Source organism: Lolium rigidum, chromosome 5, assembly GCF_022539505.1.
Source record: "Lolium rigidum isolate FL_2022 chromosome 5, APGP_CSIRO_Lrig_0.1, whole genome shotgun sequence".
Classification (NCBI taxonomy): Eukaryota; Viridiplantae; Streptophyta; class Magnoliopsida; order Poales; family Poaceae; genus Lolium; species Lolium rigidum.
The window spans coordinates 126,367,031-126,383,720 of NC_061512.1; the positions used below are offsets into that span (position 1 = coordinate 126,367,031).

At 47.0% G+C, this 16,690-nt stretch overlaps 3 protein-coding genes across 3 annotated transcripts; 2 read left to right on the forward strand and 1 right to left on the reverse strand.

Moving 5' to 3' along the window:
* The first annotated feature begins 747 nt into the window (after positions 1 to 747).
* On the forward strand, positions 748 to 5,124 carry LOC124653712 (U3 small nucleolar ribonucleoprotein protein MPP10-like). Its single transcript, XM_047192778.1, has 12 exons — positions 748 to 1,468; positions 1,768 to 1,835; positions 2,618 to 2,765; positions 2,844 to 2,984; positions 3,096 to 3,233; positions 3,389 to 3,457; positions 3,544 to 3,585; positions 3,688 to 3,756; positions 4,412 to 4,483; positions 4,566 to 4,619; positions 4,696 to 4,837; positions 5,040 to 5,124. The coding sequence occupies exons 1-12, from the start codon at positions 770 to 772 to the stop codon at positions 5,087 to 5,089; spliced, it is 1,692 nt and encodes a 563-aa protein (XP_047048734.1). The 5' UTR covers positions 748 to 769; the 3' UTR covers positions 5,090 to 5,124.
* A 1,087-nt stretch (positions 5,125 to 6,211) lies between these two features.
* On the forward strand, positions 6,212 to 9,665 carry LOC124653850 (dual specificity protein phosphatase 12-like). Its single transcript, XM_047192915.1, has 6 exons — positions 6,212 to 6,624; positions 8,085 to 8,137; positions 8,266 to 8,330; positions 8,410 to 8,488; positions 8,740 to 9,030; positions 9,141 to 9,665. Exons 1-6 carry the CDS (start codon positions 6,212 to 6,214, stop codon positions 9,293 to 9,295), a joined length of 1,056 nt encoding a protein of 351 aa, XP_047048871.1. The 3' UTR covers positions 9,296 to 9,665.
* Positions 9,666 to 13,137: 3,472 nt separating this feature from the next.
* On the reverse strand, positions 13,138 to 15,392 carry LOC124652359 (calcium-dependent protein kinase 25-like). Its single transcript, XM_047191383.1, has 6 exons — positions 14,393 to 15,392; positions 14,184 to 14,299; positions 13,916 to 14,083; positions 13,709 to 13,836; positions 13,370 to 13,469; positions 13,138 to 13,242 (listed from the first exon to the last, which is right to left on the reverse strand). The coding sequence occupies exons 1-6, from the start codon at positions 15,390 to 15,392 to the stop codon at positions 13,138 to 13,140; spliced, it is 1,617 nt and encodes a 538-aa protein (XP_047047339.1).
* Positions 15,393 to 16,690: the final 1,298 nt, after the last annotated feature.

The following is a 16,690-nucleotide window of genomic DNA, read 5'->3' on the forward strand; positions in this document are numbered from 1 at the left end:
CTTTACAAAAGTATAAAATTGTGTCGCGAAGAAGAAAAAGTTTGAAGACCTAGAAGATTTTCTGATTTATTTTAGACTTTACTTTGTAATAGTTGCAAACAACTCATGTTTATATGCCATATATACTATTTTCTACTACGGAGTACTATAATTTGTATATAGTATTGATTGTCAGTTTGTCACAAAAAGAATCAATAGATGACACGTGAATATTTTATTTCTGTTCATGAAAACTAGAATTTTATAATTTATAATGTACATACAAGTAACTTACATGCAATTTACAATGGATATACATTTACTTTACATGTAATTACATTGTTAGTGGTTAGTAATTTTACTCGTACTTTACATGTAAATACAAATGTAAATATATTGTAATATGCGTAAAAGTAAGAGACTAAACAAAAAAAAGGCAAGTGACCCAATCAATTTACCACACGTGCAATGGACAGAAAATTCTGAGTGTTGACGAAACAAAGAACACTCGGTTGTCAAATAGCAAAAGTGTATAGTATTGATTGTCACAAAAAGAAGCAGCTCAATTTCTGCCAAGATCTAGCTGGGGTGCGATGTAACAAACACTCCCTGAATAGACATTTCCATTGAAGTTCAGGACCAAACCGTAACAACCCATCATAGCCGCGTGCTGCTCAACTCGTTAAACCCTAAAACCCAAAGCTGCTCCTCTCCTTCCTCTTCCTTCCCCTGCTTCGCCTCCAGTCCTCCACACACCAATCAACCAAATTCGCCGCCAGCCACCGCGGCCATGGCGATGGATTTGGACGCGCCGCTCGCCGCGGAGAAGGGCGAGGTGGCGCTGCAGCAGCTGCGGGACGCCGACCCGGCCGTCTACCTCTCCCCGTCCGCCGACCTAGCCGCCGCCGCCCGGGCGGCCCTCAAGCACCTCCACTCCTCGCTCGCCGTTGCCTCCCCCGTGCAGCCGCCGCCGCCGCTCCCAAACCTCCTCGCGGGCCCCAACTTCGACGCCGAGCAGATTTGGTCCCAGAGCGAGCTGCTCTCCGGCCCCCTTCTCCCCCACCTCCACCGCCAGCTCCGCCGCCTCGAGCAGCAGCCGCCTTCGCATCCGTCGCCGGCTCCTCCGCCGTCCAAGTCCGCTAAAGCGGAGGAGGAACCGTCGGACGAATCGGAGGAGGATGGAGAGGGCGACGAATCGGAGGATTTGGACGAGGATGAGATGGAGGGCACGGACGATGAGTTGGATTCTGGGGAGGGGGAGGAGGAAGAAAATGAGGAAGTGAAAGGTAGGGCCGGTAATGGGGTGGAGGACAAGTTCCTAAAGGTAAAGGAGCTTGAAGATTTTCTAGCGAATGCGGAGGAACAGGAGTATGGTGGTTCCAAGGGAGGAGAGAAAAAGAAGGAAACCGTGGACTGGATGGAGGACGAGAGTGATGAGGACATGGGCGAAGGTGGCGATGATGGAGAAGAAGACGATGACGATTTGGATGTAAGGATTTTATACTCACACTCTCTCTTGCATACATCTAATGCTTTGTTAGCTCTGATGATAGAATGTATGATATAGAACCATAATACTATGAGTAATTAGAACCCAAAATTTCTGCTGGATATGCAATAGAAATGACTCAACAGCTTGAGCTAGGGACGGCCGATTTCAGCTGTACGGCCTGAACGAATGGGCTCATTTTGACAGTTTGGGTGTTAGATACCATACTTTTATTGATGAAGCATGTTGATCAAAATTTCCTTCTTCTTTAACCTGGGTGTTGATGCTGTTAACTGTAGTTGGAAGATTTTGACGACGACGATGATGATGATGAAGAGGATGGAGGAAAATCTGGTGGAGATATAAAGTAAGCATTTGATGCTAATATCAAGTATGCTATTATGGATTTAAGTTGATTGCAAAAATGCAAATCAGATTTCATTATGCGCTCCTGTATCAGTTAATTTTTGCGAGATGTTATTGGTAGCAATGCAGGATTTTTAAATCGTTGGAACAATGCTTCACAACTCTTTTCCAATTTATAACACGTAGCAAATAAATTGACACATGAGAAGTTAGGAGGGTGGATATTTCAGATTTTTATGCATTTTTTTAAAGATTCACACTGTTCAAATTTACTAGATATCACTAATCAGACCGTCCTTGAGGTAAATGGAAGGGGAGTAGGAGCTAGTTCATTTCACTGACATAGGGAAAGAAATGGAATCTTAATTGGATTAGCAAAGTAAACAATGAAAAAAGGGTCCCCTTTTATGTAATTTATTGATAAGCTGATGAGAGGAAAAGAAACTAGCCTATGAAAGTGTGTTTTGAAGCTTGGAAAATCCAAAAGGAATCTCACATATACATGTCAGAGCACACTATATTTCAAAATTCTGTGAAAAACTGACTTGATATGCGGTCTGCAATAAAACGACCAGAACCAGGGGCTAAAAAAAGCTTTTTGTGCTCTATTTTTTTGAGCAGATTTTTTTCCAAAACATTTGGAAGCATGGTAATTAGTTTTTTTATGATCGAAACTTCATGCTATCCCTACAATCTTCCCTAGGTTGGAGAATATTGTTATGTTATGTATTTTCAGTATCATGAAATTGATGTTACTTTAACCAGCTAAGAGCGTCTTTTCAGGTATGAGGATTTTTTTGAGGAAAGCCACAAGCAACAAGGCAAGAAGAGAAATAGTTCCACAAAGAAAGTCCACTTCAAGGATGAATTACAAGAAATGGAAGGGGATGACATTGCGAATGATGATGTAAACGATGTTCCAACATTAGAGGTACCCATTTCAGTTGAAATAAATATTGCACATATAGCCATAACTTGTCTATCAACACGTTTTTTTCCTATTATGCAGGATGAACAGGGTCTTTCAACTCATGAGAATGATGAACAGGGACTTTCAACTCATGAGAAGGAGCGCCTGAAGATGCGTGCTAAAATAGAGCAAATGGAGAAAGCTAGTCTTGATCCCTGTGCATGGACCATGAAGGGAGAGGTAACCTATAGCATGTTTTGTATATAATATATATTTCTGACTTGCAAGATGGTCATAATAATAATTAATTACCATTTCATTCCAGAAAAGTTAACTGTGTTCCTTTTGTAGGTTACTGCTTCCAGCAGGCCCAAAAATAGTGCCATTGAAGTGGAGCTTGATTTTGAACATAATGTGAGACCTGCTCCGGTAATCACAGAGGAAGTCACAGCTTCTCTAGAGGAGATGATAAAGAAAAGAATTGCAGAGGTAATATGTTAATGGGCATGTCCTAAGTTTTGCAACAGGATTAACAGTAGTATACCAGAGAATAAGTAGAGAGAATTCTGAGTTCTTTGGACGTCTCATTTTGTATATGTGGCACCGTTAGTAATATTGAGATATCTTCACTTTTTTCCTAACAGGATAATTTTGATGATGTTGAAATGCCTTCAATCTTGCCATCTAAAGCTCCAAAGAAGCAAAAGGAGATGGTATGGTTTTGATTCTTTGCAATAACTTGAATTCATTCATGATAATAATAAGACATTGCATTCTCACCATTAATATATTTCAACAGGATGAAAACAAGAGCACGAAGGGTCTTGCTGAACTTTATGCGGTCTGCACTATCTGACTATGACATATTTATTTTTAATTCAAATGGGCTGCTAGGATGAGTGTAAGTACAATTCATCTGCTACTGATCTTTTTAATGTTACAGGATGATTATGCACAAAAAGCTGGCCTTGCACCTGCCACACTTTCTATTTCAGATGAACTGAAGAAAGAGGTGAGTAATCATATGTTCTTACTAAAATCCGATGGAAGTTGAATTTACATATAATGATTATAGTCATTTTCTGCTTTTGATTGTAATTCGTGTGCAACATCTCATGGAGCATTTCTGTTGAGTTGAAAAGAAGATTTCAGTTAAAGAGCTAATTTTATAATGTCTTGAAATGCATGCCAAATATTCTTATGTCCATTGAAATTAGCAAGTTCTTGCATTCCTTGCTTGACGCAGTCGCTGCACTGTCTCTATATTCACCGTTGCTTTCTTATGGTACACAAGATGCTTGTCATATTATGAAAAATAATTTAAATACAGGTGCTCTGTGATGGTTTATTGCCTCTTGGACATGCAATGGAGTTGAACTTTTGCTATTGGATTTTTTGTTGGTAGAAGCAGACTTCATTTTCTTTAGTAAATAAGTGTACTTCCCGCAACTGTGTTTCAGTAAGCATGCATATTGGATAGGTGATAGGCCACACATGATAATCAACATTTGTCAAATTCTGTGGAGGGGTCCTTTACTACATTGGCCAGACTTGTTGTTATGCTTCTGTTTGTTGCCATCATTCCAGAATGGTACATGCATATTTTTATGTCTATATGATGATATCACAAGCTACCGATCATGCCTAACTTTCTATTTCAAACTCAGGCAAATGATTTATTTAAGAGGATATGCTTGAAGTTGGATGCACTCTCTCATTTCCACTTTGCCCCGAAGCCGGTATGCAATGGCTCTTTATTTGACAACATTGTGTACTTAACATCTGCAATTTTTGGCATGAAGACACGCTTTGTCTTTTCAGGTCATTGAGGATATGTCTATACAAGCAAACGTACCTGCTCTAGCAATGGAAGAGGTACCAGATTCATTCTTTTTTTCCCATGAAGTTACTCAATTCGAATATTTTATTTAACTGCTTCTATGTCTTGCAGGTCGCACCTGTAGCTGTTTCAGATGCGGCGATGCTTGCTCCTGAAGAAGTTTTTGAAGGAAAAGGCGATATTAAAGAAGACACAGAGCTCACACAAGCTGAGCGCAAAAGAAGAAGAGCTAACAAGAAAAGGAGATATGCAGGTATTTTCTTTACTAGTTTTTTCAGGTTTTGCTCACGCTACCTGCTTTTTAAAAATCTATCCAAGAAGCAATGAGTTACACTAGATCAGTCCATGGGTTTCAAACTTTCAATTAAATGTTGGAAGATTTTGAATTATGCGATCTTACACATGGAATGAAAACTTTTCGGCAACATGACACAACCTGCTGTTTCGCCATGCAGAAACACACAAGGACAGGCCAGCCAAGTTGCAGAAAAACTCAGATATGTAGGAAGCTGCCTTGCCTGCTATTGCAAACATTTGGAGTTGGAGAGAGGTCCAGCCCAGCACGACAGTGCAGATACTCTGTTTTCGCCAGAGCAATACCTTTGTTGCAGTTTGATGCCGGGCCTGCAATTTTGAAGCTTCGTTGTATTGTAGCCATTTGTTGAGCTTTCATGCAGTGTAAAAGCAGTAATGTTCTTGATCAACAAGTCATTTTTTCTCAAATTTTCGTAGTATTTCATAGGTGTGTGTGTTTATGTTTTAGAACGTGTAGGTGTTGGGGGACTGGGGGGTGGACGCTTTGAGGAATGAAATGCAAGTGGCCATAAGGAAAACTGTTATACACATACACTACAGTTACCCCTCGTATGTTGCTGATGGAATGATGAGCCAAGACGTAGCTGTTGTGTTGCCTGTTATATCCTTGTGGAAAAGATCAGTTAATCTCGTCAAGTATACATGTTCAACGTATTGTGCAAAATTTGAAATCCAATTCAGTCCAAAACTAGAAAGATAGGCAAGTTGACTGTTGGGTGGCCATCATTGTTAGCTCTAGATTTCTGCCTATTGTGTGTCAATCCGTGGAAAGTATCTGAATTGGAATCATTGTGTCATAGTATGTACACAATGTTCTTATATTACTAGTTCAAATTCAAACCATTGGATAGTTAGTAATTTGATGAGTATGTTTTGTACTCCTCTGTCCTAAATAGGATGTCTTAACTTTATCTAGATTTACATCTATCTAGACGTGTTTTAGTGTATCTAGACAAATCTAGACGGAGGGAGTATTTCAAGATTTACATTGGATGCCCTGGTTGCCCTGTGCTCTTGCTTTGTTCGTCCATTTTGTTGCACCGGGTCCGGTTGTTTGAAAGGCAACACAATCAAACGAAGTTCTCAAACGGAACTGCAGCCTAGCTCGTTTTCGTCGCCGTCAGGTTGACTCACAGTCACAGTTGAGGTGTAATATCAGTTTCAAAAGCTATTCTGTACTCTGAAACCACGCGGGAGCTCAGCAAAAATCACCAAACCTTCCGCTCCGTCCTCCCCCCACTACTCTAGGGTTTCTTCTACCTCCCCGCCGCCCATGGCCGCCACCTCCCGCGACGCCCCGGCCCCGCCCGCCATGCCGGACCTCGTCCGCGACCACCTCTACTTCGGCGGCATCAACGACGCCATCGCGGCCCTCACGGGCCCCCTCCCGGACGGCACCGACATCACCCACGTCCTCTCCGTCGTCAGCTCCGCCTCCATCTCCTTCCTCACCGACTACCGCCCGGGCCTCTCGCTCCCGGCCGAGGAGGTCCGCCGCGTGGTCGCCGGGGAGGACGGGGCGCCCTCGTCGGTGGCACCAGGGCGGCTGATGCGGGTGGTGGAGAGGACCGGGGAAGGCCTGAGGGTCACGCGGATGGCCGTGCCGCTCAAGGACACGGAGGAGGAGAACCTGCTCGACCACCTCCAGCCCTGCCTCGATTTCATCGACCAGGGGAGGAAGGAGGGCAGTGTGCTCGTGCACTGCTTCGCGGGGGTCTCCAGGAGGTACGCTTGCTCATGGTTCCAAATTCCAATCGCTTTCGTAGTGCTGTAAACCTGAAAATTTCTACCTAATCAAGGCGAAGTAATCACGGAGTTGTATCTCTTTTGAGCTTTGGCATGGTTTTAGTAGCTGTGCACTAAGCCAATAACTGCGTTTTCTGCCAAATTGAGATTTGAGAGAGGCCGGTATTAAACTAATAGGTATGTATGGGAGGCTGTTGAATGTTCTGTTAACTTTGTTAAGCTAGCAAGCAAAGACCATGCCTGTCAATGCAACACCCGTAGAGGCTGCCAAATTGGAGCAGCCCTGCCAGGCACAATGAAATATTAAATCTTAACGGCAGAGTCTGTGAGCAGTCGGGGACATTTTGTATGCTCTAGGTTGCACTGCCTCCATTTTTCTCTGGTAGAAACTAAAATTCTAGTTGCCGGAGTGGAAGTTGTCGTACCAATCTTGGATCCACATGCTTTTTGAGTTAAGAATGAGGGAGTAGTGTTCTGTTGTTCTGGCGAGGAAAGGGTGAATGCGAAACAACTTATTTCGAGTCTCACATCAGTGTTGTGGGGGTGGTGCTTCACCATGTTCTACGCTGAACCGAATTGAAAATTCATGGCAGAAATTAGTATTTATTGAGACCTGAGGTGCCGATCTGGGCTAGCCTGGTTGTGTGTGTGTGGGAAGTTTCAATAAGCAAAACAGTCCTATGCTACTTGCTCACATCTAACACATTGGCAAGTTAGACAGGGAGTAGTGGCAGATGGAGGAGTTTTGGTATGTGCTTGGCAACTGTGGCTACCATGACCTGGGTTACTTTTAGTTTGCCGATACATTGGTTATTATGAGCTACCTGTTTTACCCTAGCAACGAGGTAGCCATGGACATAGTTCTCAAAAAAGAGAAGGTAGCCATGGACATGATTTTGCGAGATGATACTGGCTCTTTTCAACTCGCCAAAGCAAGATGGCAACAACATGTCTCTTGAGCAACATGTGATGGACTGGAGTGCTATCTCTTCTCAGGCTCACACTGATATGACTTCCATCCAATTATATTGGAGATGAACAAGATAAACAAAAGTTTCTTGTAGATTAAACTCTGCTTCTTGCGAAGGTTTGCTAATTCTATTTTAACTGGTGCACGTGCTTTGATGTAATTCTGGATTTTTATTGGCTTCTTTCGTCATTGATTATAGTCTCACTACTACATGTTAATGAGAAGTTGCATGGACATTATGATTTTGAGCTCAAGCCTATTGGCTACCGTAAGAAAACGGTACGAAATTTGACAGCGGTTCTGGCTAACCAATTATATAGGGTGCATTGCAAATTCCCCATATAACTTTCTATTTGATGCATTGATTGAGAAACATCAGAAATGTGAAGTATATTCACTAATAATGATGCCATTCATGTTCACTGTAACACTCACCCGGAGTTCTGAATATCATTCTATCATTTTGCAGTGCTACTATCATCACGGCATATCTTATGAGAACAGAGCAGAAATCTCTAGAAGGTTTGAGTATTTCCGTTTTAAACAGAATCTGTAATGTACTAATATTTTTGTTTGTATGTTGCTTGGTTTATTTGATCCTTTTTTAGTAAACTCTCATGTGGAGTTTTCTGTTTTTCTTTTTCTTCCAGAAGCACTAGAGTCTTTGAAGGAAATTAATGAGTCTGTTTGCCCAAACGACGGCTTTCTTGATCAGGTAAGCTTTCATTATGATCTGTTTGCACCATATTGCCCTTACATTTCTTTTACTGAGTTGAATCTTTTATAATCTGCAGTTAAAATTGTTTGAAGAAATGGGTTTTAAGGTTGATACTTCAAGTCCATTATACAGGCGCTTCCGCTTAAAATTGTTAGGTTGGTCATTTTCCATCTTGTATCCTGGTGTGGTGCTTAATATCTGATATATACTGTCAAAGTTGGGATCAAACATTCATTTAGGAAATGAAGATAGAAAAAATTATATTTTATCAGGTTCCATGCCCTGTAATATCATTCCAGCATCAGTTTTTCTGTTCCATGTCGTTGAAGCTGATTCAGTTGCCCTACTTTTCACCCCAGTGTCATTACTCAATCTTAGTTATACTTTCATCAAATGCTTCCCACAGGTCAGTCCTACAAAATTGGAGAGAAAATAGGAAACCATGTATTTGAAGACGATCCTGGTGTTGCTCGACATCCTAATCCTAGCCAGGAACTGTCCAATAAGGAGACCCGTAAAACAGGGTACCGCTGCAAGAAATGCAGGAGGATCATTGCTGCAGAGGAAAACGTTATCAGCCACACGCCTGGTGAGGGAAATTCTAGCTTTGAGTGGCACGACAAAAGGAAAGGCACATACAACAAGGAACAAGATTGCTCTTCGCTGTATGTCGAGCCTCTCAAGTGGATGACTCCAGGTAAGCCACTCTCGTAAATTCATCCCTTTCAGTAACCTATTTGCATAATGATGTGGTTCATAGCTTATCACCAATCTGTTCATTATCTGCTTTTGTTCGTGATCGAGCAGTAGAAGATGGTGCTTTGGAGGGGAAACTGTCGTGCATCCACTGCGGAGCACGCCTAGGGTACTTCAACTGGTCAGGGATTCAGTGCAACTGCGGCAGCTGGATCACCCCTGCCTTCCAAATTTCCAAGAGTAAAGTTGATATAAGCACCATCTAGATCTTTTCCAGAGGCTGGCAGATTTTAAAAGTTTGGGAGGTTCAGGTGGTGTAAATACCTATCATCAGATCCATTTTACGCAAGATCTCAAAAGAAGCTATAGGTGGACCAGCTACATGTATTCTTTAACGGTTTAGCGTGTAGTCATTTGCAAGTCTTGGTTCTGATGGCACAAACTGTAATATGAGACAGTAAACTGCGAATATACGTTTGCAGCTCTGCTTACGGAATAGGTTTGACACAAAATAGTTTACCAACTGAAGATTACGCCTAATTGTTTACTTTCTGAAAATACAAGATGAAATGTGGTACATGAACTGGCAGGTAACATGTATTGCCTTGCCTAACTTTTCTTGGATTTGCCAAGGCAGTTTTGTGGTTGCTGTGATTGATGAGTTGAATTGTGAAATATTGTAGGTTTACTAGTTTGTGGAAGCATCTTGAAATAAAACGAGATGATTCCAATTATCCCTGAGAGAAAATAATTGCTTTTGAACGCGGTAACTCGGAGCTCACCGGTATGCTGTTGCGTCCTCTCGCATTGCGTAGTCTGGGTGTTAGGGCATCTCCAACAACGGGGCGACCCATCCCGCGCCCGTGCGTCTGGATGGATCCAGCCGGATAAAAATGCGGCCCAACGCGGGGACGCACCGTAAAAGCGGACGGCCGCGGCGTTCGGAACGACGCAAACCCCAAATCTGGGCCGGGTTTGCGTGGCTGCGGATAGCACGCGGCGTCCTCGCGTGTCCGCCTGGTCCGCGTGGCTGGCCCAGCTGTCGGTACCTAGTCCTATTAAATGTGGACTGGGAGAGGGGGACTGTCCCTATCCAGTCCCCAATCTCCACTCGGCCACACGCACGCGCGGGCTCGAGCTTCCGCGCCGCCATGGTCCCGAAGCGCGAGTTTCTCCTGTCCGCGAACGACCACGAGGCCGGCAGCAGCCGGCCAGTCGCGCCGGCGGCGTTCGCGATGGGGCCGCCGGCTATCCCCGGACGCAACCGGATCTACGTCACCGTTGCGGTGGCGCAGATGTTCTGGAACGCCGGCGTCCTAATGCCGTGGGGGGACGTGCACCTCCCCCACGGCTGGCACCTGAGCCCAGATCGGGTTCTGGTGCCGCCCACGGCCGGCGTCCGGCCGCGCCCGCGTCGCGGAGATCTAGAGGCGCCACGCGCAGCTGCCGGCGGATCTCTAGGAGGACCCCGCGTACGGCGACGCAAGTCCCAACTAGGACTTGTGGTTCGAGGTGGAGCACGATGCGCGCCGGCACACGTCCTTCACGTCGGCGACGGCGCGGCCTCGCGCGCAGCCGCGCACACCTGCAAGGCGGGCTGGCCGCCGGTCCGGCGGCCTGTACATCGACGAGCCCCAGCCCCAGCCCCAGCAGCAGCTCCTGCCGCAGACCCAGCAGCAGGAGGACGAGGACGACCCGGAGCTGCAGGCGGCGCTCGCGGCGTCCCGCGAGCAGTGCGACCTCGACGAGCTGGCCAAATGGCCGCACCTCGTCGAGACGCTGCGCGCCTCCGCGCTGGCGGAGAAGGCCAGGAAGGCCCAGGAGAACGCCCGTGCGGAGGCGTGGGCCTTCCTCGAGATGGCGCGCCAGCAGGAGGAGGACACGCGCCAGGCGGCGCTCCGGGAGGAGGAGGAGCGCCGTGCCGCGCTCCTGGCGGAGGAGGAGCGCTGGGCCGCGCTCCGGACGGAGGAGGAGGGGCAGCTCCGCAAGGAGTCCGCGCGGAGGGCACGGCTGCGCAGGCCGGCGAGCCCGCCGAACCGGCACTCCGCCTGGGAAAGGGCGCAGTGGTCGTCCTGGCCGGAGTCCCCGGCGCCCTCCGGCGTTTCGAGCCGGAACAGCGCTTCGCCGCCGGGGGGCGTCGTCGTCATCGACGCCGCCGACGACGAGTACTACTGGGGGTAGTACTGCCGGCGGCCACCGCGTGCTCGCAAACCCTGGCTAGGGTTTGCTTTTTTTTTAGTTTAAAGCCCCTTTTGTGTAAAAATTGCCCAAAATAGGGCTAAGTTTAACTAACAACTAGTTTAAATTTATTTTTTGTTGTTTTCCTTTTTCATTTTCATTTTTGTTTTTTTATTACATATGCGCTGCGTCCGCGCGTTGGGCGCATCGCGCGACCCAAACGGACACGCGGACGCGGGGCTCCGTCCGCGCGTCCGCTCGGCCACCCAAACGGCCCAAACGGACGCTCGGTTGGAGATGCGCTTAGAATGCCACAACGCGGCATGTCTGTTGCTGTTCACTAGGGACCGAAGGGGCCCTAGACCGAAGGCTACACAATGGCAACGCCTTATCCTCCCACAGTTGTTGGCTTGCTGCTTGCCGAGTATACCAATGCATTTCTTGCTTACAGTCGTTGTTGCATCGAACGCACACCGCCACACTAGCTTGTGTACGGGGTGCCTGCTCCCAGTATTGTCTGAGATAAAAAAAAACTAACACTGCCCCCGCATTACCTAATTGCAAAATGAGTATTTGTTTCACTAGAATCATGTTCTAGCTTCGCTGTCTGCTGTTTCTCACAAGGCTTACTTGAAGACTTCTTGCCAAACTGGGCCAGGGCAATGCTTTTGGCTTGAGAAACTTTGGAAAATCTGCAGGCACATGTGTTCCATGATAGAACCTTATTTGCTGAAGAAGGCCCCTTACATTTCCACCCATTTATTATCAGGATTGCAACACATATGGTTGTATTTGTACTCTTATGATCTTACAGGACCATCATCCCTATTTTACTCTCGATATATTTTATACAGTTCTGAAGGTTTTTCTATGCTATGTAATTTCATGGTCAACTTTGCAGAGTGATGGACATTAAGGACTGAACATCGATGGTTCTTTTCACACTGCAAACCGAACTTTCCTAGGTAAACATGTACTTTTCCTAATCCCGCATTCATGCATCCCGTGTCAAATAACATAAATATTGCATTCTGTTGAGTACTCGGAGTAGAACCTACTCCCTCCAGTCGTAAATAATTGACACGCAGTTGTGAGAACATCTAGCAATGCTCACTTGTAGCCTCGCGTCAATTAAATGCGACCCGAGGTAGTATCTGTTTTCATGTGATGTACTCTCTTCATCTAACGGTTTGCTGCCACCGATGAGTTACTCCTCTAACAAACTGGAGCAGTGACATTTCTTTGATTTCATATTCTATATTGTTTGAGTTTGTGCAGCTATTTGCCTATTTACTAGTTTTGTCACACCCTCAGCCCTTCGCTGAATCTGGATGCTGCTATCCCACAAGTTATGTGATAAGAATTCACTTGCGAAGACGACTTAGGTAAGTAGCTAGGATTGATGGAATTGTTCCCTGAAGCTACGTTCTGAGTATTCGGCTAGTATATTCATCTGGGTGTTGCGTGCAACCTGATTCCGTCTTTTGAGGATGGAGTAGCTGTTATCTTCTAAACTGGAGATCCCACTTCTCTGTTTTCATGTTCCTGCATGTAACTTTGTCAGTCTTTCTCAAATCCTGGTGTTTAAAATTAAATCGAACCATCTATTTGGTTCAGGCCTTCAGTACTAATCAGGTTTGCTTCAAATGATATAAATCAAACCTTTTGTACATAGCCATATTATTTCGTTTCATCTTGTCAACACTTACTCAAGCATATGTAACCACCGATCTATAGGCCTGCTCGTCATGTAGGATGCCAAAACATACGTTGTTTCGAACACTAGATCCCCCCCCCCCCCCCCCCCCTGAATCCTATGTGAATGAACTGCTTTCTGTACGAACCTTTGAAAATGGATTGATAAAAAAAGAAGCATGTACATCACAGTTACAGCTCTGTACTCTGTTGGTATACACACTGTTGTAATATTTCACTCTAGGACTAAGTCTCTCCTCTTCTTTGGGTTCGATGGCTCCGCGCCACCTGTTCCTTTCCTCATCATCGCCACGAACTCTGAATAATCTATCCTCCCGTCCTGCATGAGCCAGTCAGGAAAATTTCAGGTTATTTCAATGCATTTACCATCCATTGTAATTGTTATGTGTTACTCTATGCATCTGAGTTACTGTATGCACTGAATCTACAGAGCCATTCTTCCTTACATTGTCGGCATCGGCTTCAGAGATGACTTCTTTGAACTCCTCAGCGTCATACAGCTTTTGCTCCTGCAAGGCTTGCTCCAGCTCCTCTTTCGTAATGTACCTGCAAGATATATATAAATTAAACATGCGTGCGACATAGCCTCTGGAAATCCCGAATTCAGTCCGCTGGCTCAGTCTTCCGGAGGTGCTCATAGGGGTAGGGTGTGCGTGTGTGCGTTCATAGGGGTGAGTGTATGCGCGTGTATGTGAGCGTCTACGTTTGTACTGTGTTTCTCAAAAAAAAAAAAAAAAAAAAATGCCTGACATGTACTGGTTATCCATTTCCGGTGCTGAACTTACCCACTGTTGTCCTTGTCAAAGTACTGGAATGCAGTGTAGAGGTGCTCCTCCCTGTCCATTCTGTTCATGTGCACCGTTGCGGTGACGAACTCCTCGTAGTCGATCAACCCATTGCCATCGGCATCGGCCTGGAAATCAAGCGAGAGATTTTTTTAATTCATGTCGATTGTAGAATATGTTGGTTGTGTTATCTGAATTAAGACTCACAGCTTTCATCAGTTGCTGAATTTCATTGTCTGAGAGCTTGGTGCCCTGCTTGGCCAGCCCGTTCTTGAGCTCTTCGAGCGTGATCGTGCCGCTGTTGTCCTTGTCAATGTTCTTGAACATCTCCTTGAGCCCCTTGATCTCTTCCTCTGACAGGCACCCGGCTATGACCTGCAGCAAGTCCAGAATAAAGTTATCAGACTTAATTCCTGTTGTTCAATTTCAGTAGTGCAACAGCTGGATCTGAGGAAACATATGTGAATGTGCCTACCCTCAGCGCGGCTTTCTTGAACTGGTTCATGGCCACGAATTGCTTCATCCTGTCGAGAACGACGTTGTCCAGCGGCGTATCGGGTGCTTCTCCGTCTTCCTTGATCCATGGGTGATCTGAGGCCCAAATATTTTTTAGGTCATCCATCGTCTTGGTCATGTACGACAGTACAAGATTTCACACGAAGCAAGCAGATTTGGAGAGCTTACTGAGGACTTGGATGGCCGTAAGCCTCTCCTTGGGATTGATATGGAGCATCTTCCTGACGAGATCCTTGGCCCCGTCGGAGATGTTGGGCCAGGGATCGCTGACAAAGTCAATCTCGCCCCGGAGGATGGCGGTGAAGATGGCGTTCTCGTTCTCCGCCCAGAAGGGAGGGACGCCGGAGAGGAAGATGTAGAGCATGACGCCCATGCTCCAGACGTCAGCCTCGTGCCCGTACTTGCGCTTGAGAACCTCCGGCGCGATGTAGTAGGCGCTGCCGACGATGTCCTTGAACACATCGCCTTCCTTGAAGAAGACGGAGAGGCCGAAGTCGGTGGCCTTGATCGGCGACGACTCGTCCCTGTTGAGCATGAGGAAGTTCTCCGGCTTGAGGTCCCGGTGCATCACCCCCATGGAGTGGAAGGTCTGCACGGTGCCGACGACGGAGCGGAGCAGCGACGCCGCGGCGCGCTCCGTGTAGTGGCCCTTGGCGATGATCCGGTCGAAGAGCTCCCCGCCGGCGCAGAGCTCCATGACGAGGTGCACGTTGTGCTTGTCCTCGTAGGCGCCGCGGAGGTCCACGATGTTGGGCTGGCCGGAGAGGTGGTGCATGATCTCCACCTCGCGACGGACGTCCTCCACGTCCTCCTTCCCCGACAGCTTCCGCTTCGCGATCGTCTTGCACGCCAGCTTCTCCCCCGTCCCCGTGTTGGTGCACAGGTAGGTGACGCCGAACTGGCCGCGCCCGAGCTCCTCGCCGATGGTGTACGTCGCGCGCACGTCCTCCATGGGCCGCCCCAGCACCTCGCCCACGGGGACCGACGGCGCCTTGGCACTGGCGTTGGCATCGGCAGCCGCATTGGTGCCGGCAGGAGTGGCCGCCGGGGCGTCGTTGGTTGACGCGTTGTCCCCGCGCGGCGACTTTGGTGGCGCCGGTGGGCCAGCCTCCTCCGCCGCGTCGGCGGCGGCAGCCTGCCCGGCTCCGGTTGTGCAGCATTGGCCCATGGCTGCGGGGAATGCGCGCTGGCCGCTCCGAGGGAGGAGAGGCAGGCACAGACATGCAGGGAGAGCACGCACGCACGTACACACATGCACGCAGCAAAGTTTGGGGATGGGTTTCGTTATCTTCGCCACACAAAAAATGGTTTTGAGCTTGGAAGGCTGAGAGCGAATGGCGGGAAGGAATGGCACTTGCTTATTTCGATCAGTCACATTGACACCATTAAGGATCTATTGCTTTCAGTTTTGCTGGCACTGAATGAGCAACATTGCGTCTCATATTCGGAATAAATTTCAAAAAATATATGACTAAGTGTTCCTCCGACCTAGGATTCTCTACCGTACGTGCATGTCTAGCATTCTCTCTCCTACCATTTTTTTTTGAGAAAAAGGCAATCGACTCTGCTATTAGATTAGATAGAAAAAAGATGTTTATGTATAAAAACGACGCGGAGAACGCAAGGTTCACAGTGCCCTTAGGACCCGCACACCCCACTCACACCGCAACCTATAGCTAATGGCCTCTAGGATTCTGGGTGTGGGCGATGTGACACTGTTGAAGACGCGCCTGTTTCTTTCCTTCCAAACTTCCCAAATGGAGTAGATGATTGCTCCGCTTGCCTACCTTCGCTTCTCCTTAGGTATGCTGGAGATCGTCGCGTCCCACCAGTCGTTGAGGGTCATGCCTCCGGCGGGAGGCGGCAATCCCAGCTGACCATTCCAGGCGAAGATCTTCTCCCACACCGTCGTGGAGTAGTGGCAATCAAGCGTGAGGTGTTGCACCATCTCAGGATGGACTTGCAGATCGGATCATATGAGGCAATCCTCGGATTTTCAAGTTATTAGCGGTGAGGATATTGTCGTGTAGTGCCATCCAAGCGAAGAACCTGCACTTTCGCTCTGAATGTCCCTTCCAGGATTTTGCTGACCGAAAGGGGGCGACGGAGCCCACGAACTGGCATATGTAAGCTGAGGTTGCGGAGTAGATCACCGACTCCGTCCATTGCCACCTGATGGAGTCCAGCCTAGGCAGCAGGGTGACGTACGTCCTGGAGTAAGTGACATAGACATCCCGAATGGACCTGCCGAAGAAGGTACCCGGAAATTACTGAAGGCCCATGACCCGAAGATTACAAAGCCCGGAAGCCCAATAAAGCGTCGATATGGGAGATAGATTAGGAATAAGGAGATTTGTAATTGTACGAGACGAACTCAAAGAGTCTCTCGATGTTTGTAACTTGTACGATACGAAAGCCTCGGCTCCACCTCCTATATAAGGTGGAGCTGAGGGAGAAAGAAAGGAT

What these genes read in the sequence shown, in the direction of transcription:
- LOC124652359 (XM_047191383.1), bottom strand. Translation starts at nt 15,392, where the DNA reads ATGGGCCAATGCTGCACAACCGGAGCCGGGCAGGCTGCCGCCGCCGAC. An exon ending in TTCAGCAACTGATGAAAGCT is followed by an intron (nt 13,837 to 13,915) that starts GTGAGTCTTAAT and finishes CTTGATTTCCAG; the next exon opens with GCCGATGCCGATGGCAATGG. An exon ending in CTGAAGCCGATGCCGACAAT is followed by an intron (nt 13,243 to 13,369) that starts GTAAGGAAGAAT and finishes TGGCTCATGCAG; the next exon opens with GACGGGAGGATAGATTATTC.
- LOC124653712 (XM_047192778.1), top strand. Translation starts at nt 770, where the DNA reads ATGGCGATGGATTTGGACGCGCCGCTCGCCGCGGAGAAGGGCGAGGTG. An exon ending in ACGATGTTCCAACATTAGAG is followed by an intron (nt 2,766 to 2,843) that starts GTACCCATTTCA and finishes CCTATTATGCAG; the next exon opens with GATGAACAGGGTCTTTCAAC. An exon ending in CAGATGAACTGAAGAAAGAG is followed by an intron (nt 3,757 to 4,411) that starts GTGAGTAATCAT and finishes TTTCAAACTCAG; the next exon opens with GCAAATGATTTATTTAAGAG.
- LOC124653850 (XM_047192915.1), top strand. Translation starts at nt 6,212, where the DNA reads ATGCCGGACCTCGTCCGCGACCACCTCTACTTCGGCGGCATCAACGAC. An exon ending in CTTCCGCTTAAAATTGTTAG is followed by an intron (nt 8,489 to 8,739) that starts GTTGGTCATTTT and finishes TGCTTCCCACAG; the next exon opens with GTCAGTCCTACAAAATTGGA. An exon ending in TCTCAAGTGGATGACTCCAG is followed by an intron (nt 9,031 to 9,140) that starts GTAAGCCACTCT and finishes GTGATCGAGCAG; the next exon opens with TAGAAGATGGTGCTTTGGAG.